This window comes from Phoenix dactylifera, unplaced genomic scaffold (assembly GCF_009389715.1).
Source record: "Phoenix dactylifera cultivar Barhee BC4 unplaced genomic scaffold, palm_55x_up_171113_PBpolish2nd_filt_p 000121F, whole genome shotgun sequence".
In the NCBI taxonomy this organism is placed as follows: domain Eukaryota; kingdom Viridiplantae; phylum Streptophyta; class Magnoliopsida; order Arecales; family Arecaceae; genus Phoenix; species Phoenix dactylifera.
Window position 1 is genome coordinate 1,161,032 of NW_024067689.1, and position 23,427 is coordinate 1,184,458.

General features: G+C 39.3%; 1 protein-coding gene and 1 non-coding gene across 3 annotated transcripts; one reads left to right on the forward strand and one right to left on the reverse strand.

The window, feature by feature from the left end:
* Nucleotides 1–9,125: 9,125 nt before the first annotated feature.
* LOC103722236 (F-box protein At5g52880) lies at nt 9,126–15,949 on the forward strand. 2 transcript variants are annotated; one of them, XM_008812712.3, is made up of 6 exons: nt 9,126–9,390; nt 10,737–10,888; nt 12,471–12,558; nt 12,640–12,836; nt 14,447–14,598; nt 15,068–15,949. In XM_008812712.3, the coding sequence occupies exons 1-6, from the start codon at nt 9,200–9,202 to the stop codon at nt 15,209–15,211; spliced, it is 924 nt and encodes a 307-aa protein (XP_008810934.1). In that variant the 5' UTR covers nt 9,126–9,199; the 3' UTR covers nt 15,212–15,949. The 2 variants fall into 2 exon arrangements, with proteins under 2 accessions (XP_008810934.1, XP_026666249.1); XM_026810448.2 differs by lacking the exons at nt 14,447–14,598; nt 15,068–15,949 and adding an exon at nt 12,916–13,001.
* A 1,251-nt stretch (nt 15,950–17,200) lies between these two features.
* LOC113463755 lies at nt 17,201–17,362 on the reverse strand. The gene has a single exon (XR_003388555.1). It is a non-coding gene; the product is annotated as a small nucleolar RNA snoR145 (small nucleolar RNA).
* Nucleotides 17,363–23,427: the final 6,065 nt, after the last annotated feature.

The window sequence follows — 23,427 nt, forward strand, 5'->3', positions numbered from 1 at the left end:
CTGTTTCTACCGAATCCGGGCAATCCCCATACATTGGAGAAATCCTAACACCCCTCCTAGCTAGCATGTTCCTAGTCGGTAGGCAGTCCCAGACTACGTTTCAGATGAATAGTACCATCCGGGGGTGAACCCACAACCTCCAAATTCATCTACCATCACACTGCCTAGCCATCTCACCCCCCATCACCGCCTGTATGTCAGCTGAGCGCACCCTAGCCGACCCAGTCGTTGTCCACACCAATCTATCCGGTGCACCTTGAGGAATCAGGATGGCAAGAATCCTCTCAGCTAGTTACGCCCCGAAGGCTTCTTTGATCAAGGTCTCATCCCACCGACCCCCGCCAGGGACCGTCAGGTCGCTAACTTTAAGCCTGGCCAACCTAGCCGAGTCGACCATCGTCGGCATCCAGCAAAGCGGTAGCTCCGTGACCCATCTATCCTCTAGGACATTGATGGATTACCCATCACCAATCATCCACCTGATCGCCGGCAACACCAACGGGGCAGAGGAGCAAATCTCCCTCCATATGAATGAACAATGACGCCTGCCTCGGGCCTCCACCCCCAACAAGTGAGCACCGTACTTAGCCCTCAGTAGGGCACTCCACAAACTCTCCGGCTCCAGAAAAAATCTAATGGCGCATCGCACGGCTAGCACCTCCTGCCTCGCCAACAATGACTGAACCCCTAGACCTCCCAGCCTGAGTGGCTGACAGACTAACTCCCACGCCACTAGGTGAATGCCCCTCCTGTTCTCTTGCCTGCCCCGCAGAAAGTCCCTGAATAACTGCTCCAAGGATCTCGGAAGAGACCGCGGCACCGAAGTATGCTAGCAAATACACCGATATCGAGCTCAAAACCGTCCACACTAGGGTGATACGCCCCATCATGGAAAGGGCGTCCACCTGCACTCCCTCCGGTCTGCATCTGATGCTCTGTTCCACGTTGGAGCAGTCGCTACGCTGAAGCCATCGACCAGTGATGGAAACCCTACGATACCTCATCGTACCCTCCTGCTCGCCCACACCCAAAGTCTCTCTAATGGAAGCCTTGATCCGCGGTTGGGTCCTAGGACTAAAGCAAATGGCAGACTTAGCCCTATTCACCAGCTAACCGGAGGTAGAACAGTAGTCCTCCATAATGTCCTGTATCAATCTCGCCGCTCGCCGTGTCGCTCGCACCAATAGAAGGCAATCATCAACGAGTAGTAGATGCGAGATCTGGCACGACCCTGCCACCGGTCTGTACACCTCCAAGGCCTGATGGTCTGCTGCATGCCGAAAGGCTCTGGATAATGCATCTGAGCAAAGGGGACAATGGGCAGCCCTGTCGGAGCCCTATCGTGGACTCGACATACTGTGTGGGTGAACCGTGCACCAGAATGGCGAAGGAGGATGAAGTCACGCACCCCAAGACCCATCGGATCCACTGCTCATGAAAGCCAAAACTCACTAGTGTACTGTGCAAGAAATCCCACCTCATCCTAGCGTAGGCCCTCTCCATATCTAGCTTGATGCCTATCAAGCTCCTCCACCTCGGGGCTCTTTGAAGATCGAACCAGAACTCTTAAGCAATAAGAATATTATTTGTGATGGTTCGCCCTCCCACAAAGGCGCCCTGCTCCGGACTGATGAGCCTAGGTAGAACCCCACGTAACCTGGCCACGAGAACCTTCGCCGTGGCCTTGTATAGGGTAGTGCACAGGCTAATCGGCCGATAGTATTCTAGCTCCATGGTATCAACCCTCTTCGAGATCAGGGTGACAAGGGTGCTCTTCCAATCTGCTGGTGGGACTGCCGAGCTAAAGAACAACTAGATCACCTTCGCCACATCCTGACTAATGATCGACCAGTACCTCCTGAAGAAAATCGGAGGAAAACTATCCGGTCTTGGGGCCCTGCCTTCCCCAAGGACCACAGAGCCTCTCTAACCTCCTTGATGCGTTCGCAAAAACTGCTCTCCCAAGTACAGGAGAATCGCACAAGTAGTAAAACTCAGGAGTCCGAAGTCGATTTCTCAGGAAGCGGTTTATGTATTATTAGCATAATTTCAGATGTGATTTGAGATGGTTTCTCAAAATTGAAAGTAAAGAATAATAAGTAAATAAACAAAGTTCAATTAAATTGAGATGGGATCCAAAATCTTCCTTGACTATATTGCATCTAAGAAATAAACTCTACGGTTCTTGATTTAAAGATTCAAAAGTAGAATAGATCTAATCATGGAATATATTTTATGAACACATGAACTCAACTTCTAAGAATTCATCGTGCCTATTACGTCTACAACGAATTAAATACTAAAGTAATCCATGTATCAGTAGACATAAACCATTAAAGAACTATCTACAAAATAAATATGCAAGAATCCAGAACATATCAATAGATATAAATCATTTAGAACAAAAGTTTAGAGTTTACTTCAAAAAAGCAATAAATCAAAGGTTCATCCATCACCCTTCCCCAAGAAAATCAGCTCTTCATGAATTTGAGACTCCTCTTCGTGATTTCTTTGTAATGCAGCCTTTTTTACCTCAGAACAGCGAGTTCCACAAGTATATATAGGGTTTAAGGACTTAAAACTCTAGAAAACATGGCTTAGCCATGTTTGCATGCATTTTTCCAACTTTACCCTCAAGTACCAACGTCAGCATAAAGTTTGGGAGGCTCCTTAGATTGCATCTGATCTTCAAATTTCACATTCTTAAGGCATTGGAAATCCCTGAAAGTTTAGTTTCCAACAAAATTTGAATCAGCTCAATTGGACTTCTGTAGCTTCCGAAATTATCAAAATACTACACAAAGGTCCAATCTGTCAGGGCCCAGGCTGGCAGTTTCGGAAAACCTAATTTTGCAACCTCATTACTTTCTCTCCGGAGTTCCAATTGACCTGATTCCTGATGTATATGAAATCTCAACATGTCTACTTCATCTCCACCAAATTTGATTTCATTTGTACTGCAATGGAGTATTCAATCTCCTTAACTCCATTCGGGATGCCGAAGATGGAAGGTTAACTGTGACCCAAACGGATCGCTGATGTGGCTCCCTTTCATCCGTGGATCCTCTCGGCCTAATGAATCTAGGCCACTGGTTGCTCCCTAACCTGTGTTTCTAAGGAAGAATCCATGGACTCTCCCTTGGATTGTTGATTTGTCCCTTGCTGTGTACTGCTGGCCGTTGACTTGTCTCCCCGTTGGCTGTGGCTTGGACGCGGGCTGATAGTTGTTCTATGCGGCCGAACTTAGTCCTGCTAATGCACATTTTAGCTTTGATTTAGGATCACTTGCACCCAAAAAAAATATAATATTAATTCAGCGATATTATCGTTATCTTGTTAGTAATAATACTAATTTAAGTGGTATGTAGATCGCACTTTTGTGCTCACATCACTCCTCAGTAGAGACTGCCCTGATCAGAACTGCATTCTCCCCCTCAAAGACTTTGGCAGAAGGCGGCGGCAATGCAGGCTGGCCCTTCCTGTCTGGCTGGTCTGTCCACCTAGACCTGAAAAACTGCTCTAACACCTGTTTAATAGCCATCGGATCCTCTATCATCTGGCCATCTGAATCTCTAATGCTCCTGATTCTGTTCCTCTTCTTCCTAATGATAGTGGATTGATGAAAAAACTTGGTGTTTCTATCCCCTTCCCTGATCCACTGGACTCGGAACTTCTATCTCCATAATGTTTTTTGTTGGTGAAAGAGAGAGCCATGGGTAGATAGATAAGATCTCAGCTCCTCCAACTCTACTGAAGACAACCCACCTCCCTGCACCTCCTGAGATTGCAGCCTGGAGATAGCCTTCTCTGTCTTCTCCACCCTCCTGAAGATGTTGCCCACCTCTTTCCTGTTCCACCGCCGCTTGGTTGTCTCTAGTTTGCAAGAAACTCTGTACATGGCATTTCTCCGAACCAGTACCCGCCAAGCCTCATGAACAACCTCCCAAGAGCAGGGGTAAGACAACCAAATCTTTTCGAATCTAAATGGAGATCGAAAAGGAGTAGTGAACGAGGTACTAACTAATATCGGGCAATGATCCGAGGCGATCCGAGGTAGATGACTTATCTGGTAGTTTGGATAGCACTGCACCCAACCTCCAGTGGCGAAGACTCTGTCAATCCACTCCCAGAACCTAGCTCGCCCCTGCCGGTTATTGCACCAAGTGAATCGGAGGCCATCAAACCCAAGATCCACCAAACCATTGGTTGAGATGAAGTCTTGGAACTCTCTGACCTCCCATTTGTTGGAGAAGGTCTCCCCTCCATCTTCTCTTGCGGGCCATCGATGCAGTTGAAGTCCCCTGCTACCAATAATGGATGACCCAACTGACTGATTCTAACAATCTCCTCCCACAGACACCTCCTCTCCCTATACTCCGTACTGGCGTATACAACAGCAAGAACCCATGGCCTGGCCATGCCATCCGAGATCACCATCACGATCTGTTGGTCACAAATATTGAAAATGTCCAACTCCCCACACCCAAGTCTCCAAGCTGCAATGATACCTTTCGACAGGCCGCAGGACTCCACCGCATAGAAACCCCACGACCTAGGAAGGGCTCTCCTTGCACGTTGTAAGCTTCTGTAGGAAAGTCGAGTCTCAAACAAGATGCATACATCTGGTTTATGAACCTGCACTAGTGAAGGAGGGCTTCCCCGCCCCCCGACAATTCTACAATAAAATCTTCATTAAAAACCCAGAGTGGTAGCCTGGATCCTCTCCCCATACCGTGTCTCGTCTATACCACTCAGCTCCCTGCATTCTTCTTCATTCTAGTTTCTCTCCCCCTGAACACCCTGCAATGCCCGCTTTAGGAGACCGAACAATCTCACATGTGGGGAGGCAGCTCATTCCTCTTGGTGAGTTGCCTGTGCCTTCCTTAGATGGAGCGTGCCAACCCCCTGGTTGTGGCCCCAGCCTGCCCTTAGTCACCACCCCAGGCACCTGTGTCCTCCCAGTCGACGTAGAGACCCGCTTCCCCATAGAACTGCAGGCTTCCTTATCTTGGAGAGCAACCGTACCACCCACCCCTTGAAGCCCCCGACAAACACCCTGCTGCTACGACGACCAAGTTTAACTATATCGCGCTACCGCTAGGGCCTGTCTCCGCACGCCAGTCGACGTATAGTGCCAACCATGGGGGTGCACAAATATGGACCGCACCTCACCTCCTCCACTAGGACGGAACTCCAGCCACTGCGATCCACCAAAGGGACACCAAGGGAGATGAACCCCACATCCAGTCGTGGATATGCTCTGAAATTTTGTAGGAGAAAAGTTGCGGATGTGCTCGATGCCACCCTCTGCCAAGAGACCCTCACCCATCTCTCCTCCTACCACCTCGACCACCTCCTCCTCGATCCGCATCCTCCTCATCTGCCCCATTAATGGCCGCACCGGTTGCCCTTCCCCTCTTCCTCGACGACCCCAGCTACCAGTTCCACAAGATTGTTCTACCAACGAGTCGCCGTCTTGTTTGCTCGACACCCTGGTCCATGTATATATGTTAGTTACACCCAAACCTCGATCCAATGGCCCGAAGCTCATCATCGCAATGTTTTAGATCCTTGTTAATCGAGAGTTCCGCCCATCTCCTCACGACTTGCAATTTTCTCCCTTCATCACTTGCTGGGGCCAATGATTGCAAGAATAGATGAGGAGGCAGGTGGATTGGACGATGAAGAAGAGAAGGAGTCAGGGAGGGGGAGGTTAGTCCTGGTGATGACAACGGTGAGGTTGCCGGCGCTCACAAAGTGGCCGGACAAGTAGTGGGCAATGTTGAGGAGGGGATGAGGGTGTTTTTGGGTGAAAAATGGCAAGTACTCTGGTGCCCAAACAACCAGTTCGAATGCCCCAAAAAGGTTGATGGTACGGTCCCTGCTCCCTATGCACAAAGTAGAACTTTGTGAGAATGTATGTAAACGACATTTTCCAAGGATGATATGCAAATTTAAGTTTGACAGAGCTGTACATACAAGAAACCTTTAAAGAAATTATATCCGAACCGGTCCGGCAGGCTACATCCCGAGGCTAACTCGAGCTTACCAGGGATAAAGATGAAAGTTTATGTACTATTTTTACAAAATATGGGGATTTATGTTCAAGAATGCATTATATTCTTTTTTTTTTTTCTTTTTTGATGAATAATGCATTATATTCTTTACAAACTAGTTTAAGATTAAGAATGCAAGTGTCGAGGCTCGCTCAAATTTATCACCATCATATATAATTTTTACAGTGATAGTGCTTCTTGTATACGTAATAATACGTAGGTTGATCCCGGCCTCCCGGTTCGCCTACTAGTTCAACTTTATCATCCACTAACATGAAAAGCTAACTTACAAATATCACAAAAATTGAGGGGTCTAGATGTATTCGTGCGCTATTGAAAGTCTCGGAACTCGAGCGCCGAGAGTAGCTCAAATTCGCAACGGATGCTAAAAAGTAGGGGTGCAAATGGGTCGGATCGGATCGGATTCTAGGTGATCCCGATCCGATCTGGTTTTTTGTTCGGATCCTAATTTTAGACCCAGATCCGATCCGGTTGAAGATCGGGTCGGGTCCGGGTCGAGTCCGGGTCCGAGTCGGATCGGGTTCGGATCCGAATCGAATCCAATTTTTTTGTATTTTTGGGAAAGAATTTGGGTAAATCTAATTTGGTCATATCATAATTATGAGGTGCTGGGTGACCCATGACTTGAAAGACTTGCAATTGATCTCCAGCTAGAACAGATGACCCCGACTTAGGCCCTGTTTGGGAGAGCTTTTGGAGGGCCAGAAAGCACTTTCTGGCCCTCCAAAAGTACTTTTAGATGAAAAACTGTGTTTGATAAATTTTTCAAAAAGCTGTTTCAGCTTTTGCGGGAAGCTGAAAACAGCTTTTGGGAGGAAGCTCCAATTTGGAGCTTTTGGGAGGAAGCTGTTTCAGCTTTTTCGGAAAGCTGTATTTTTGACAAAAATGCCCATATTAAAATAACATAATTACATAGTTTGTCCCTTTATAAACCTAAAAATCTGCTAAAGCTAAGAACCCTAGTCGTCGGACTCCCTTTCGTAAGAAAAGGTATTTTTCTTTTCAATTTTTGTATGCATCTCTTAAACCACATTTTAGAAGAAAAAAATTTTAATCCTTTTCCATACTTTCCAAAATCAATCTATTGTTTTTTTTTTGTCATCAACCTTGCGGCCCACGCTGAGGTCCTCCTCGAGCGTGGACCACGAAGAAGAGCCCTTGGACCGCGGAAAATTATTTTATGGGAAATTATGTGAAATTATTATGAAAAATTATTTTATACTAATAATTATAATATTGTATACCTTTATTTTTGTATTATACTATAAATATAATATCATATTATATTATATCATAATACATTAATATGTTATGTTAAATAATTTAATATTATGTTATATTATGAAAAATTAATTTATACTAATAATTATAATATTTTATACCTTTATTTTTGTATTATACTATAAATATAATATCATATTATATTATATCATAATACATTAATATGTTATGTTAAATAATTTAATATTATGTTATATTATGAAAAATTAATTTATACTAATAATTATAATATTTTATACCTTTATTATTGTATTATACTATAAATATTATATTATATTACATTACATTATAATACATTAATATGTTATTTTAAATAATTTAATATTATGTTATATTATGGAAAATTAATTTATAATAATAATTATAATATTTTATACCTTTATTATTGTATTATACTATAAATATTGTATTATATTACATTACACTATAATACATTAATATGTTATTTTAAATAATTTAATATTATGTTATATTACCAAATATTAATTTACTCTAATAATTATATTATTATTATGCTATATTAAAAAAGCAATTCTCTCTCCTCTGGCATCACTTTACTACCTTTAGATAAAACAGTTCCCGCAGAAGACAAAGCAGACTCTCGGATGGCACTTGCTTTCCGCAGATTGAAATGAGAAGGACTTTAGGCCTTCTACCGCCTCTTTTTCGGTATGAAAAACTATAAGCTCTTTCCTTTTATTCGAAATGAAAAGCCGAACTCACTGGCGAGAGAGCAACATAATATTATTTTATATTACAATAATATTATACTATATCGTATATTTATGTATTAATTTATGTTATATTTTATTATGTTCTGTTGTATAGTACCATGCAATGTCCTTTATGGTAATTTTGTCATACAAAAGTACTTTCTCAGTTTGTTTACCAAACACAAAACAAAGTACCACAGCACTTTACGAATGTAGTTACCAAACAGCAAACAGCTTTTTATAACAGCTCTACTTCCAACAGCTCTACTTCTAACAGCTCTACTGCCAACAGCTCCCCCAAACAGGGCCTTACTAACTAAGTCGGTCCACAAGCCAAATTTCATATCACACTATTTTTTGTCCATATGACTGATTGGACAGAACTTGGTGTCTCCCAGCTTCCCTCTCACGAGGACAAAAAAAAATCCCAGACCTTCTTCAAAATCCAATTCCTTTGCAGAAAACTGGCACATGACCCATATTCAGTTCGACGCTCCCTCACTTCCTTCCTGTAAAAGTTAAAAAAAAAAACAGAAACCAAAAAATCGAAGGAAAAAAAAAGAAAAAGAAAAGAAAAGCCAGCTACGGAGACACCAGAGGTACCAACAGTGTAATAGACCGAGAGAGAGGATCCTGACGGACCAATAGTGCCACGACCCACATTAAAAAAAAGAAAAAAAACTCTCTTTTGCTTTTTTCCTTCTCTCTTTCTCTCTTCGGGTCCATTCGGATCGGATCTGGTCCGTTCGATAAACCCAGATCCGTTCCAGAAAATGATTCGGGTCCAATTTTAGAACCCGACTCGGATCCGCGGGTCGGGTCGGGTCTACGCGGGTCGGGCCGGATCGGGTCTCGGATCAATCTGACCCATTTGCAGCCTTACCAAAAAGGAACGTAACATAAAAGTCTCACAACGTTTAGGGACTTAGCTGTAATAATGTACGAATACGAGAAGTTTCGTCAGCGCCGAGAGCTGTACAAAATGTATGAGAAGCCGTTTTACATATAACCCCTTTTCAATATCGATATTAGAAAACTGTTGATCGTGGCGCTGGAAGGCAGTGTTCGATCCCGTCTCATTATGTCGCCTTTCAGGACGAGTCGGTGGAAAGAGAGGAGAGAGAGGAGATGGGGAGAGCCACGGCATCGGAGCGATACGAGGAGCTAGGGTTAGCGGAGGCCCTCTCGCGGCCCTACGACTACCCCACGGCGTGCCGCGAGCTCGGCCTCATCCTTCGACTCGCCTACGCGAAGCTCCCAAAGGGCCTCCAGTCCCTCGTCTTTCGCGACACCCTCTCCGCCTTCCGCCGCCTCCCGCAGTGAGTCCCCCCCCTCCGTCTTCTCTTCTTAATTTTGCTTCAATTTCTGATTCGTAATCGTCGTTTCTTGTCTCCGAATCCCTAATTCGCCTTGGCCCTCTTTTGGAGCCAGATATCCTTGTTATTGTGATTCATCTTTTAATATTATTACCGGCCTCTCTAATCAAATTATTAGTCGGTCTCTTTTTATTTCGATAGATCTGCAGCGCTTTGGTTCTCTCATTTTAGAGTATCTTCTTCGGATGTTTCTGTCTGTGCAATTATGGGTTCCCCAAGGAATTTTATGCACGCTTCTGCTTGGGGGTTTCTTTTGGAATTGCTAAGTTGCGATCTGTTCTTATGACCAATTTGAAAGAAGATTTTTTCTACTTTTTGATGTTTTCCCTTTTCTACCAATATCATATGTTGACTGTGTCCTTTACTGTTACTATGGCTTGTTATTGATTTATGTTGACGGGGTTAGTATGTGAATTATTGAATGGGTCTTTAAAAAGTTACGCATAATTTGATCTATGATTCTGTACCTTTTTGGGGAACAAAAATGTACCGAAACGTGAAGATAAAAGGTGAATGTTGGAGCACATGAAACGAGGTGCTCTGCAGACCTATATCATAGTTCTTAGACATTTCGACCTTACAAGGATTTACTATTGTAGGTAATTACTTGCTTGGACTGTAAAGTTTAAACTAAAAGCGTTTCTCCATTCTATTGGACAATCTTTAGCAAAAGGAAATAAAGGAGATAAAAGCTTGGATCGTATATAATGAACATTTCATTGCTTCACTTGGTATTATCTCAAAAATAAAATGTACAATTTCAGTATTGTATTACCATTATTCCTAATGATATAACCGTGACATCCATCCTTTTATTCTTGATCCAGTGTCGTACTTACATTTAAATCAACATTTAATATATATTCCTTTTTTTCTTTCAAAAACTAATTTGTTGGAAACTGTTGCATCTTCTTATAACAAGGCCGTATATGCTAAACAGTTATAATTGAACTTGATATATTTGAATTAAGAATATCTCATGGATGGAGTTAATTTTCTTTTTTTGTTGGCTTAATGTTTCTTTAATATTTCTTCACGCGGTAGCCTGACCAAAGAATAATCTGGAATGCATTAGAGTCTTGTTACAGGTCAGACTTTCAAAAAATTTTATGTGATGCTCCATCAGTTGGTTTTACATCTACTCTCTTATAGTTGATTTATGTTCTCGAGTACTAGGTCCATATTATTAATGCGCCAAGCTGTTTTTTATTATCAATTATTATATATCTGTGATAAGGATTTGCGATGGATTGGATCCTTACAGAGCAAATGGCTTCCTAATACTGCAGAGTGCAAACAGGTTATGGAATTTCATCAGCAAACATCCTTCTTCAGGCAGCAGAAGTCGTGTTGCCCAAGCAGAAAAAGGCACTAGCTGTTTCAGAGTTCAAGCATGCTGCGGTTGCACACAAGAGGCACTCCAGAGCTCATGAAGATGGAGGTACTAACTAGACAATGCATGTGCAAAAAAAATCTCATGCCTTGCAGACTCTTTAATTTATTTCAATTTATCAGTTTTTGAATACTCAAAATGCCTGTAACACCTAGACTCAAGGCAGCTTCATGCTGAACTGCCTGTCTGAGTATACATTTATTCCACTGACCCAGTAAAAGGTGCCTTCTGTGGTTCAGGGCAAGCAGTCATCATATAGTCAGAAATAATAATAACATCTTACCATTACATAGCAATTACATTTATGTTTAAGTACAAATCATCTGGCTATGATAGCCTTGGCAACTGCCTTATGCTTCTTGATCCCCCAAAAAACAGAGAAAAAGAAAAAGAATCTCTAGGATTTAAGTAGTCTAGTTACCATTGAGCACACATCACATTAGTGTCAAGTCAAGGTTTGCTTATTTCTTCCCCATATTTGTTTTATTACTCCAGAGTTTTGGTTTCACAGAAAAAATATTAAGCATGATTTTGATTAACCAAGCCATCATGGAAATTTCTCACAAAGTTACAATGGCATAAGCTTTATAGTTAGATGTAGAAAGGAGTTGGGATAAAGTCGGGTCTGGCTATATATGGAAATGGCAATGGATAAAGTACCTGTAAAATTTGACCTATTTGTACCCAAACCCGTTTAAAATTCTACTATCTGAACCTATTCCAAATCCGATTAAAAACTTGCCCAAAAATTCCAAACCTGTCCCATTGAAAAAGAGCAAATGATTGGGTACCCGAACTTGACTGATTAATCTTTATTCGGATCGAGTTATTCGGGCCGGGTCGGGTACCCAATCCAGAATTACCCAAAAAAAATAGAGGGGGGGGGGGATACTATCAAGTAAAAATGGGTATAAATAATTTGGCAAACGGTCTAAAGATAAATGAGTTTTGTAGCTTAGTAGTAAAGGCACAAGTTAGATGTCCTTGAGGTTTGGGGTTTTGGGTTCCCTCACAATACATATATTTTATAAAATTTTATAAAAAATAATATTATATATAATCGGTTTTGGGTAGCGGGTACCCAAGGAAAACCTAACGGGTTTGAATTTTAAATCCCAAGCCCATCCCAAACCCTATAGGGTTTCACTTCTAAACCCTATAGGGTTAACTAGGGTTCAGGACTGATCGGATGCCCAAAAAAACCTGCCTAGCTGCCATCCCTAGCTATATATTGTTAGACCTAAACCGCATATGTAGGGCACAGGTCCAAACTCAATCAACAAGCCTTCATCCATATCTGGTAGTTAATCTGATAATAATTGGGTATCAGGTAATTAATGAATATTTGTTGCACAAAACAAAATACCTCGAGCTTAGCTCAGATATGCTTGTCTTGTTGCTCCTTTTTTTTTCCTAATTTTAGTTTGAATTCTCATGTAAGTTTTAGGCATGCTTTTGATCAGATTAGCTATAGGAAATTCAAGATTTTAGTGGTGTCAGCCTACTGGCTACAGTGGCAAATAGTCAGAGTTAGGCTTATATTTATGTAGTTAAGAAAAAAGAAAAGTTCTGTCGGTAGTGAATTTTCAATTTTGTTATCTGACATTTGGATGGAAACTTTCCTCTTCAGGTTCAATGCAATTACCACATGATGTGCTTGTCCACATCTTCAGTTTTCTGGACATGCGATCTTTAGTAACAGCCAGTTCAGTATGCTGGTAGTCTATTTTTTACCTGTATCTATTAGCAGATTGGTTTTTCACTTCAAGTTGATAACATGTTTCATCTTCTATTAGAAGGGCATGGAATTCTGCTGCAAGTGATGATACATTATGGCAGTTGCAGTATTCCCTTCTGTTTGGAGAGTATGACATCAGCCGCCTGCGGACTGGCAAACTAGTTCAAGTCAAGGATATGGTTTTCCATCAAGGCATAGAACGTGTGGATGCAATGACCAATCTCAACTGGAAGGAAGCTTATAGAAGAAAATATATAGGTATGCATCTTTTGGCTTATAAGATTTTAAGTAAGAGTGCTTGTAGCAGCTTTTGACATGAAACTTTTAATGTATGCAGACACAACCATCTATATGGTATCCTTATGATATTGAAGGCACCATTGCTTACATGGCTATGAATGCTGTAATGATAAAAAAAAAAAATCAACATCAACTTTTAGGTGCAAACATACAACATGGAAAGCATGCAAAGATTGCATTAAATCATAGAAATTTTATATGGGAACAACAGACAAGGAGAAATGTTGATTGTTTGAGTTTGTTGATTGCTTTTACCACATTTGTTAAACATGCATTTTGTAAAACCATCTATTTTGGAGGAGATTTTTTTTTTTTTTTTTGCTAATTGCCTTGTATTTATGTACTTTAGCATCAGAATCTTTAAATTGCAGGCCATGCAGGATTCCTTTCCCATGCTCATCTATGTATGGTCTGAATAAATTTTTAGTCGTATCACATTCCGATCTTTACTTTTTTTGCAATAACTTTTAATATAATTTAGCATTTAGACTTCAGAATTTGTAACAGAATGTGATCCCTTGGAAATATCCTGGTGATTCTGTGCTCCACTCTAATTTTCGATATGATCACTATATTTTTCTTTACTCCTACATGAAGCTTTGCCCCTGCATTTCTTCCAGTTATGTCATTAATGGATTTATTAATGTCACATGTCAAATTAGTTTTCTTGAAAGTCATTTGAAATTCCCATGATGATGATTAAGAACTAGATATTGACCTTCTGATAAATGCACTTGTCTAAAATGAAAAGCAAATGAGTATTGCGTCAAAACATATTTCATACTGTAATGAAGGACTGGGACAAATGGTCAACATGTTTGCCTGCTAACTGTCTTCTCATCTTGTATATGGCATGTACTTTTATAGAAAGTTCTTTCTTGAAGTTAATTGTTATGTCTGCATTCTAGTGGCAGAATTTTTAGTTAGCAGAATTTCACATCGGCAGCTCCATATCTTTTGTCCTACAGTTTACTTACTGTTGGTCGGTATTACAATTGGATTTTGGATTCTGTTTGATGATGTCATAATTTATATATATATATATATATGTTTATACTTGGGTTTTTGTTTCCTGAAAATGCAGTCCAGTTATGTTGCTGTAGGTCACTGTAAAAGCCCTCAACTCCCAATTAATATTTTGCCTCAAAGTTCAGAAAAAGTTTATAAATTTTCCTTTTTTTAGTTGTGCTTTTGTATGTCCTTCAAATTCTTGAACTTAAACATTTGGATTTCGCTGCATTTTGTAAAGTATTAACTTTAAGTATTATTTTAGTTCATTGACTATAATTGTTATTTTTTTTTTATTTTAACCTGCATTTCCCCTGTGCTTCTCTGTTGCTTTACCCTGTTATCATGAATTACATTGAAAGATTGAAATATGGAAAGAAACACCATGTCTCAATTATATATTTCTTTACTGCACATATCTTTTAGCTCTCTTTGCTGAAAAATGGTGGCGTTTCATGCAAGTCTTTTTCTCTCTCAGCTATCCTCAACTTCCTCCACCAATCTTCTTCTATGTCAAGGTTCTCATTTTAGATAAATCAAGACTGGTAATTTTATTGCAGGTAATTCATCATTGAGATTCACCTCAAATAGAGCATTATGCGTACATTGCGATTCAATTATTTGGCTCAGCCACATGACTTGCGCCAGGCCACACCATTGTCATAAGCTTGAGAATCAGAGAGTAAAAATAAGACCCCTATCACCTAATAAGGTAATGTCTTTTAATTTTTAACTCCTTGCATTTAATACAGACATCTTATAGAAACTGTTTGTTTTCCCAAGAAATTTTGCCAAGGATGATTTAACTTTTTTCACATTAAGAGTCCTTCAGGATTGTCTTTGCCATGCAAGCAGAGCTGCTGACAACTCTAAATAAGTGTGATGTATAGCTTTCTTTAGGAAAAATTATTATCAAGTGATATAATTAAATCAAAAGTAGATACAAAGATAACTGACCAGTGTTTTTTTCTTTAAAAAAAAAATCCCCCTGTATCTTTTTCTAGGATGAAAACATGAAGTAGCTCAATTTGTAGTTTAGAAAACTGTACACTTAGTCACTTGACTGCACCGCATGTTGTTTTAAATTTGATAACTTGTTAGTTATCTGCATGTTTTGAGGTCAACGAATCTCATTCAGTTTCAGATTATCAGTTTGAATTGTTATCTGCATTTTTCATCAGGTTGTGAATTATCTAGTGGGAGAGACTGAATTAACATTGTCATCGTCTGACGAAAGTGATAGTAGTGATACTGATGAATTGTCGAACCATGGACAGCGGCTTCTGAAGTTATGGGCCTATCCGAAGCTTACAAGCACCAGCTAAAACGTGCCTTGTAGAATGTTTAATTTTGGAGGCCTCCCCGCCTCTGCAGTGTGGGCAGCCTGAAAATGTTCATCGTGTCACTTCTAAGAGTGCAGGCCAGTTATGGAAGATCGGTATATGACATGATTTGGAATCCATGAACAGTGGGAAATGTGAAGGTACTTAAGCGTTATTAAACCATCATCTTCCATGATCATATTATCGAATTGGAAGTGATTCGCGATTGTACTTCAAATATGGTTGTATTTATTCAACACTTATATTTTGCTTGCCATATCTATGTACATAATACAGTTTGAAAGTCTGAACCTCAATCCGGTTTTAGCAGTAAACCAAGGTCTTTCAGACAGTAGAGTAATCTGTAGGAAACATCAGCTTCTGTTATCAGAGATCTATGCCCTTCAACTTTAGCTGTTGCCTGAGACGGCCAGCCAAATGGTGGCTGATGGAGAGCAGTTCAAGTTGCAAAATGAAATATATCATGCTCGAATTGTGAATGGGACAACATGGTCCAAAGTCATTGTGCTCTGATCTTTTTTGCCTTTAAATTGTGTATTCGTGTAATTATTTTGAAGAATTTGGTTGTACAGATCATAGGAACACCACACACATTTAGATACAGGAGCTGCATTCAAAGCCCATATCCTGGTCAATGAGGATACAAACTGTGATTGGGTTAAATCCTGATTGGTGACAGCAAGTGTACCTCTCTCTATGCAATTCATATTACTTCGGTTGCTGTTCGTTTGCATGGTTCAGAAAATGAAACAATCAGTACTCGTTTGCATGCTTCAGAAAATGAAACGATTTCTGCAATCATAAACTTGAAGGCGCAGACACGTGCTTGCTACTTTCATGAAAGTCTCAAATTGCTCATGGTTCCAACATGAAGAAGAAATCACTTAAGTTTATGTTAACGTTTGGTTGTCTCTGCATTTGGCAAGCTGGTAATTTTGTAACATATGATCAATATATTTAATTTACTAAAAAAATAGAAGGCAAGCTGTCCCCACAGACCGGTCTTTCTTTCTAAAAAATTTCTTCTGTGGCTATCAACGGGAAAATTTCAATCTTTTCCAGCATTGTGCAGTTTCAAATGGTGGGGGTGCCGTGGTTTTAAGACCCTGTGGATGATTTCGATGGAAAATGCACCCGTAGAATCACGACACGATTACGGCAAGACCTGCTGCTGGAAGGTTGGGTCAATTTCAAGAATATTCCTGTGCCTTAAAGCAACATGATCAATCGCCAGAGGAAGGTGAATGGCAGGGCGGTCGGCAAACTCTTCTAGTGATTACCATGAATTTACTATACTGAAAGCAATTTCAAAATTGAGGTCGGGTCTGATCAAGCTTAGCTTGAAATTTAATTTCAAGCATGAAATGCTTGCCAGAGCTTGGTTTGTTTACTATTATTTCAAGCTCAATTCGTGCCTAATTTCAAACCAAGCTGAACATAAGCTTAAGTGAGCCTAGTAAATCCTTTATCAAGCTAGAAATTAATAACTCAAGTCCAGCTTGAACCAAGCTCCGTACATGCATGAATTAAAACTTGATTTCAAGCATAGTTAATCTAAATTAACAACTAATAGACTCAAATATTAAAATATTTGAAGATTTTTTTAAAAAAGAAAACTAAAAATACTATGCTGTTTTACAAAGAAAAATCAAGCCTTACAAAAGCAGAACTAAATTTCAATCAGGCTAGCCGAGCCCAAGCCAAGGCCGACCCAAATAACCTTGGGCCTAATTCACCCAGAGCTAGTCCGGATCCATCTGCAAACCTAGCTTTCATTTTCGAAGTTAATACAGCGGTTCAGCGCCGCGTTTAGACTAAAGACACTAATCTATTCTCCAAGCAACTAGATAATATTCTGGATAATTTGCAAACTTAAGCAATATAATTTCAATAAATTTAAAAAAAATAAAAATCGGCATCTCGAAAAATTCTGGAGGGTAAAAGAGATAAGTGGGGGAGAGAGAAATAGATTGCAATGTAGCCGTGGGTTCAGACGCCATGAAAAACCTAAAAATCGTTCATGCGCCTACGAAACGGCCAAGTTTCCTCTGCGAAGGGAATGATATGATCGTTAGAGATCGTTAGAGAGATCTCAACTATGGAGATTTACCCCCTCTGCTGGGGCCTTCGCTTTCCCTAATCTACTCCATACTTTTACTCAATACTTTATTTCCTATTTCTCGCTGTGTGAAATCAAAATCTGAGAACAGATGGATCGAAGGACTGAAACTCTGAAAAGTACTTCAAATCCGGCGATCCGACATCACTTCGTTTCCTGTCCGAAGGCAAACTTGGATGAGATCGCACTGTTCCAAAGCGATCCCTCCATAGGTCCTTCGTTTTAGAGATTGAAATCGGACAAAAAAAAACCAAAAAGGAATAAGAAAGACAAGGTAGATTGGATGCTCGGTGAATACGAACCAGATAAAATTATAGGATATCATATCGCCGAAACGATCACGAGATTAATTCCTCTTCATCGCATCCCAAAAGAAACTTTAGGGGAAGGGGATTTCGGGTGTCGGGAACGAAACCTAAGCCGATGGCCGCCGCCGTTGTGACCATCGGCTGGGTTAGGGCACCCAGGGCCTTTTATAGATGAGTCGATGGAGATGAATGGAACTTTTTCTTGATGGACGGCTATGATCTACTGATTGATTAAGATCCGGACATCAACGGGCATTCGAAATCGGATCAGCCAAATGAGGGCCTGCTTCTGGGATTGGCCTAAAAGTAAAAATAAAATAAATTTTTGAACAATTGATAATAAAAATAATCTGAAAATGGTTTCAGTTAAAAAAAAATATATAATGATGCCTCCTCTATCTTTTTCGATTCTAAAAAAATTTCAAACAGTTCTTTCTAATTTTTTAAATTATTTTAAACTGATCCTACTGTTCATCTGCATTGTTTTTATCATAATGTCGCATAAAATTGTATTGTAACTAAAATACCTCGATCGTATTATCATAGTGTAGCATAAAATTATATTGTAACCAGAATAATTCCTTCGTATTTTTATATTGTAGCATAAAATTGTATTGAACTAAAATATCCCCATGACATTAGTTATTTGTTAGATGAAGTCGTGATAGAGATCCTAAAAAACTCTTGGTATATGACCTACAGTTAAGGATTATCAACTACATATCTCAAAGCACTCTGAACATATTTATTCATATGCTTGCAGAGATTCTAAAACATCCGTAGTATATAGGCATAGTTAATGATCATCTAGTACATAGATCTCAAAGCACTCCTTGCAACTTTATTTATCCATATGCATGGATCTTAAAGACCTATAATATATGGCACATAGTTAAGAATCACCCATCGTGCAAATCTCAAAGTACTTTGAACCCCTCCATTCATCTACATGCACGGTTCTCAAAGCATCCTTACTATATGACATATGGTCAAGGATTACCCACCATGCAAAATTCAAAGCATACGAACCCCTTCATTCATCTACCTACATAGATATCAAAACACCTTTAGTATATGATTCATAGGCAAGGATCACTCGTCGCTCATATATCGAAGCACTCGAACTGCTTGATTCATCCGCTTGCATAGATCTTAAAGTACTATTAGTATATGGCCTATAGTTAAAGATTACTTATCGTACATATCTCAAAGCACTCTAAAACCCTTCATTTATCTGCACTTTGGAAGGGGTGAGGATGCTTTGGTCATATGCAACAATAGACTTGCTTTTTGCTGGTTGGGAAGTTGAATAATTAGTCTGGAACAGTTTGGAAACTAGAAAGATTCGTTTGAAACTTCCAAAGTTGAGAGGGTATCTCTAGGACAAGTTCTAAGTTAAGGGAGTGTTCCTATAATTTTCTCCAAAAAAAAAAATGCCAAACCATTTTAACAAAGTCCACTCTTGCTCAATCCTCTCAAAGATCTTAATATTTCTAATAACATAATTGGATCTTTTAATCTGTAGATTGATTTGTTTTTCTCTCTCTTCAACAAAAAGAAAAAATATCGAATCATTTCTTCTAGGGGTGTCCAGTGCAGAGAGTCGCTCAACATGTCGGAAGATCATTCACAGAAGAAAAGTCATAAATTTTATGAACAAAGTTCAGCATAAAGGCGTATAAAAATACAAAGTTCAGCATGATATTATTTCATTTTTCAAGTTGTGTCGTCTCCCTAAACGAGACGTGTGGTCACCTCGCCACGTTTTCCTTTTTCCGGATGGATGTTGACCAAGCCACGTTTAATTCAGAGGGAAGCAAAAAAAAAAAAAAAGGTTTTATTTTTTTGGGATTTGCTCCGATGCATTCTAAAATTATATATGAAATAAAATTTTAAATTTTGTTTTCCATCCACTGAATGATGAATGGTACCATCGAGGTGGTAGCACAACTGGAACAGAGCTTTGTTTCCACAGGAGTGATTCAGGTTCGAAATGCGTAGACGTTAATTAAATGCGGTCCTGTGGTGCTGGGGTAATGTACTCACATGCGGGTTCGCCTATGCTGGTGGGGAGGGTATGAGAAACTTTCTATCTGTATTGAACATTTCCTGGTGGAAGGAGGCCTAGTGGGGGCTGCTACCGGGGTGGAGTTAATTCCCCTCCCCACTTTTGCCAAAAAAAAAGATAAAATAAAAAGTAATGAATGGTGATTTTCTCCCAATACAACCTATTATAACGAGTAGCAAAATATCTAAGAACATGTGCAGATAATTTGATAATTTGGGTAGTTTTTGTTAACAATATATCACCTAACTAAGCAAATAAATCTAATAATTATAATTAATAAAATTCTTTAAAAAATAATATATATATATATATTATTTGGTATCAAAATAAATCTATTTTATCACAAAAGAAATCTATTCTAGCATAAAATAAATATATTCATTTAATAAATTCAAATCGTAAAATTGCAAATCCTACGGATCCACTAATATTATTTAAAATAAAAATAAGAGAAAATAGCCTAATTGAAGGCAGGTCGAAGCGCGTAGACGCTGTCCCAAAGAAGTGTTTGCCTCCACATACGGGTCTCCCGGTAATCCTTCTCAGAGATACGACGACCCTAAACTTCCTCTTCGGTATGTCTCGAAAGAAGCCAAATCGAACCCGATCGGACTTACAGATTCAGCGAAGAACAAAATAAAAAGAATAAAATAAACTGAATATAATTGCAAAAATAAAAATCAGAAGTGGCTAAGAGGAAGGACTTTTCTTCAGTTTTTTTGATATTTTTCTCTAATTTTTCGTGTCTAGAATAAGATAAAATATGGGGTATTTATAGAGGTATTTGAGCAGGGACATTTTGGTCTTCTTGCGAAGGCGCGGACGCACCCATGATGATTTCGCAAACGCCCCAGCGGGCGTTTCTCTAAATTCAAATGCGCACGCGGCCGAGTCTCGGGCCACGTGCGCACTTAAATTTTTCCAATAATTCTTCACAAAAATTTAAATAACTTTTAAATCAAAATAAAATGCTGGATATCTTATATTATGTAATAAGTGTAGGTACTTTTCGGTTTGAACCTTCACTTAGTGGCAATTGATTATATCTGTGGAGCCAAGGTTGTCTTAACCTTGAACCTCAATCCATCGCTCAGATTAAATCAATAGCACACATAATATAGTCCGATCTGGGTTTTAAGCGGGTTGCGCTAATATGGTCATACGCAGGTATCTTTTATGTGCTTTTTAGGGAATCACCCATTTTTCATAATCGCGGCTTCACGACTGCACATATAGGAGAGTCCTAATAAAGGAAGTTAGCAAGGAAGCTCCTACCTCTTGGGTCTCGGATTCATTAAGAGTTTTACAAACCAACTCATCCTACCGCTTGCTTTTATGAGCACTAGCACCATAGGAATGAGGAAAACATAAAACAGTGCTCTTCTTAGTTACACTCCGGTTTGTTTCTACCCATTAAACCTTTTGAGGTTGGATTCCCATCATGGTTATCTATCTTTATGGGCTAAGCCCCATCCCCTCGATGACTCTAGAACTATTGTTCTAGACAAACCTTTTGTAAGCTGATCAGCCAAATTATTTTTTGATTTTACAAAATTCAAAGCAATAATGTTATTTTTCAATTTATATCTTAATGATTTATGATGCACTTTTAAGTATCTATTTATTTTTACATTGGCATTTTCTTGCCCTGGGATTATAAATCCCTCTGATTGGTCCATATAAATTTCTTTATTTAAATCTCTATTTAGAAAAGTTGTTTTCACATCTATCTGATGAATCACTAATCTATGGATGGAGGCTAATGCTATCAGGACCCTAATAGTAGTAATCCTAGCTACAGGTGCATAGACATCAAAAAAATCTACCTCGGGTCTCTGAGTAAAACTCATGGCAACTAATCTAGCCTTAAATTTATCTATAGACCCATCAGGCCTAAGTTTCTTCTTAAAGATCTATTTACACCATATAGTTTTATAGCCAGAAGGAAGATCAGTCAGTTTCCAAGTATGATTTTGGATATTTGATTGCATCTTATTGTCCACAGCTTCTTTCCAAAAGGGTGAATTCAAGGATTTCATTGCGTCCTCAAAAATAGTTAGAGAGTCTTTTATAAGAAAAGTATAGAAGTCATCTCCAAATGTTTTCTCTACTCTAGATCTCTTACTCCTCCTAGGTTTTGCTTCTACTTCAATTTCTCTTGTCCTTATTCTACTAAAGCTACTAGCTATACCACTATCTACTCTAGTCCTAAGTGGAAATGTATCTTCAAAATATGTTGCATCTCTGGCTTTTATGATAGTGTTCTTACTAATATTACTTTCTTCTGAATTAATCACCAGAAATCTATTGGCATTACTATTGGCTGCATATCTTATGAATATGGCATCCACTATTTTGGGCCCTATTTTCTTTCTCTTAAAATCAGGTATTTTTATTTTTGCCAAGTACCCCCACACTTTCAAATAGCTAAGATTAGATTTTCTATGTTTTCAAACTTTATATGAGGTTAGATGATTATTTTTGGAGGGAATCCTATTGAGGATATAACAGGATGAAACTAGAGCTTCTCCTCACAAATTCTCTGGTACTTTTGAGCTTATAAGCATTGAGTTAACCATATCCATTAAAGTCCTATTCTTCCTTTCTGCTACTCCATTTGATTGGGGAGAATAGGGAGCAGTCACTTCATGAATGATTTCATGATCTTCACAAAATTGAGTTATCTCATTAGATGTATATTCACTTCCCCGATCTGATCTAAGAATTTTAATTTTCTTTTCCTGTTGGTTCTCAGCTTCGATCTTAAAAATCTTAAATTTGTTGAGCACCTCATCCTTGGTTTTAATTAGGTAGATGTAACAAAACTTGGATAGATCATCTATAAAATGTCACAAAGTATCTATTACCTTCCCTAAAAGTTCTACCAAAGTCACAAACATCACTATGAATCAACTCTAATAGATCTGAATCCCTATTAACAGATTTAAAAGGCTTTTTAGGAAGTTTGACTTCTACACAGATTTCACATTTCTCATGGTTCTTAAGATTACTTTTTGGTATTAAATTTAGGTTCATTAGTTGCTTAATTGTATTATAATTTACATGACCTAATTTACCATGCCAAATAGAATAAGGTTCTATATTCATGATCAAAGAATTTTTATTTATTGAAGGAACTATTACATTCAACTTAAACAATTCTTCACTTAGGAATTCTTTTATAATAAATATTGCACCATGAGAAATTACAACTTTATTGAACTCAAACACAAGACGACAGCCTTGCTGGACAAGCGAGGAACCACTAATTAGGTTTCTCCTAATGATAGAAACATGTTGGACGCCGTGCAGGGACAGGACTTTTTTAGAAGTAAGCTTTAAGTCCACACGTCCCACTCTTAGCACACGCGCCTCCGAGCTGTTTGCCATGATCACAGCTCCTCCACTAGAGACCTGGTAAGAAGAAAACCAGGAGCGATTCAAACAAATATGAATACCAGCTCCGGTATCAATCCACCAATCAAGTGCTTGTAAAGTTATGTTAACTTTAGGAGTGAAAGAAACAGACCTGAAAGCAGTCGCAGAGAAGCCAACACTAGAAGTCACCATGTTGACTTGAGCACTGGTTGTGTGTGGACCTTTCTTCTTGGATTGAAGAGGTGTAGTCTTCTTATAGAAGCATTGGAGCCAAATGGTTGGTTCAACCACATACATAACAGAAACGAACACCATCTTCCACTTT

Bases quoted from the DNA above. Each gene is read 5' to 3' on its own strand.
- LOC103722236 (XM_008812712.3), top strand. From the start codon at position 9,200: ATGGGGAGAGCCACGGCATCGGAGCGATACGAGGAGCTAGGGTTAGCG. The intron at 10,889-12,470 runs GTACTAACTAGA...TTTCCTCTTCAG, and splicing joins CAGAGCTCATGAAGATGGAG to GTTCAATGCAATTACCACAT. The intron at 12,837-14,446 runs GTATGCATCTTT...ATTTTATTGCAG, and splicing joins TTATAGAAGAAAATATATAG to GTAATTCATCATTGAGATTC.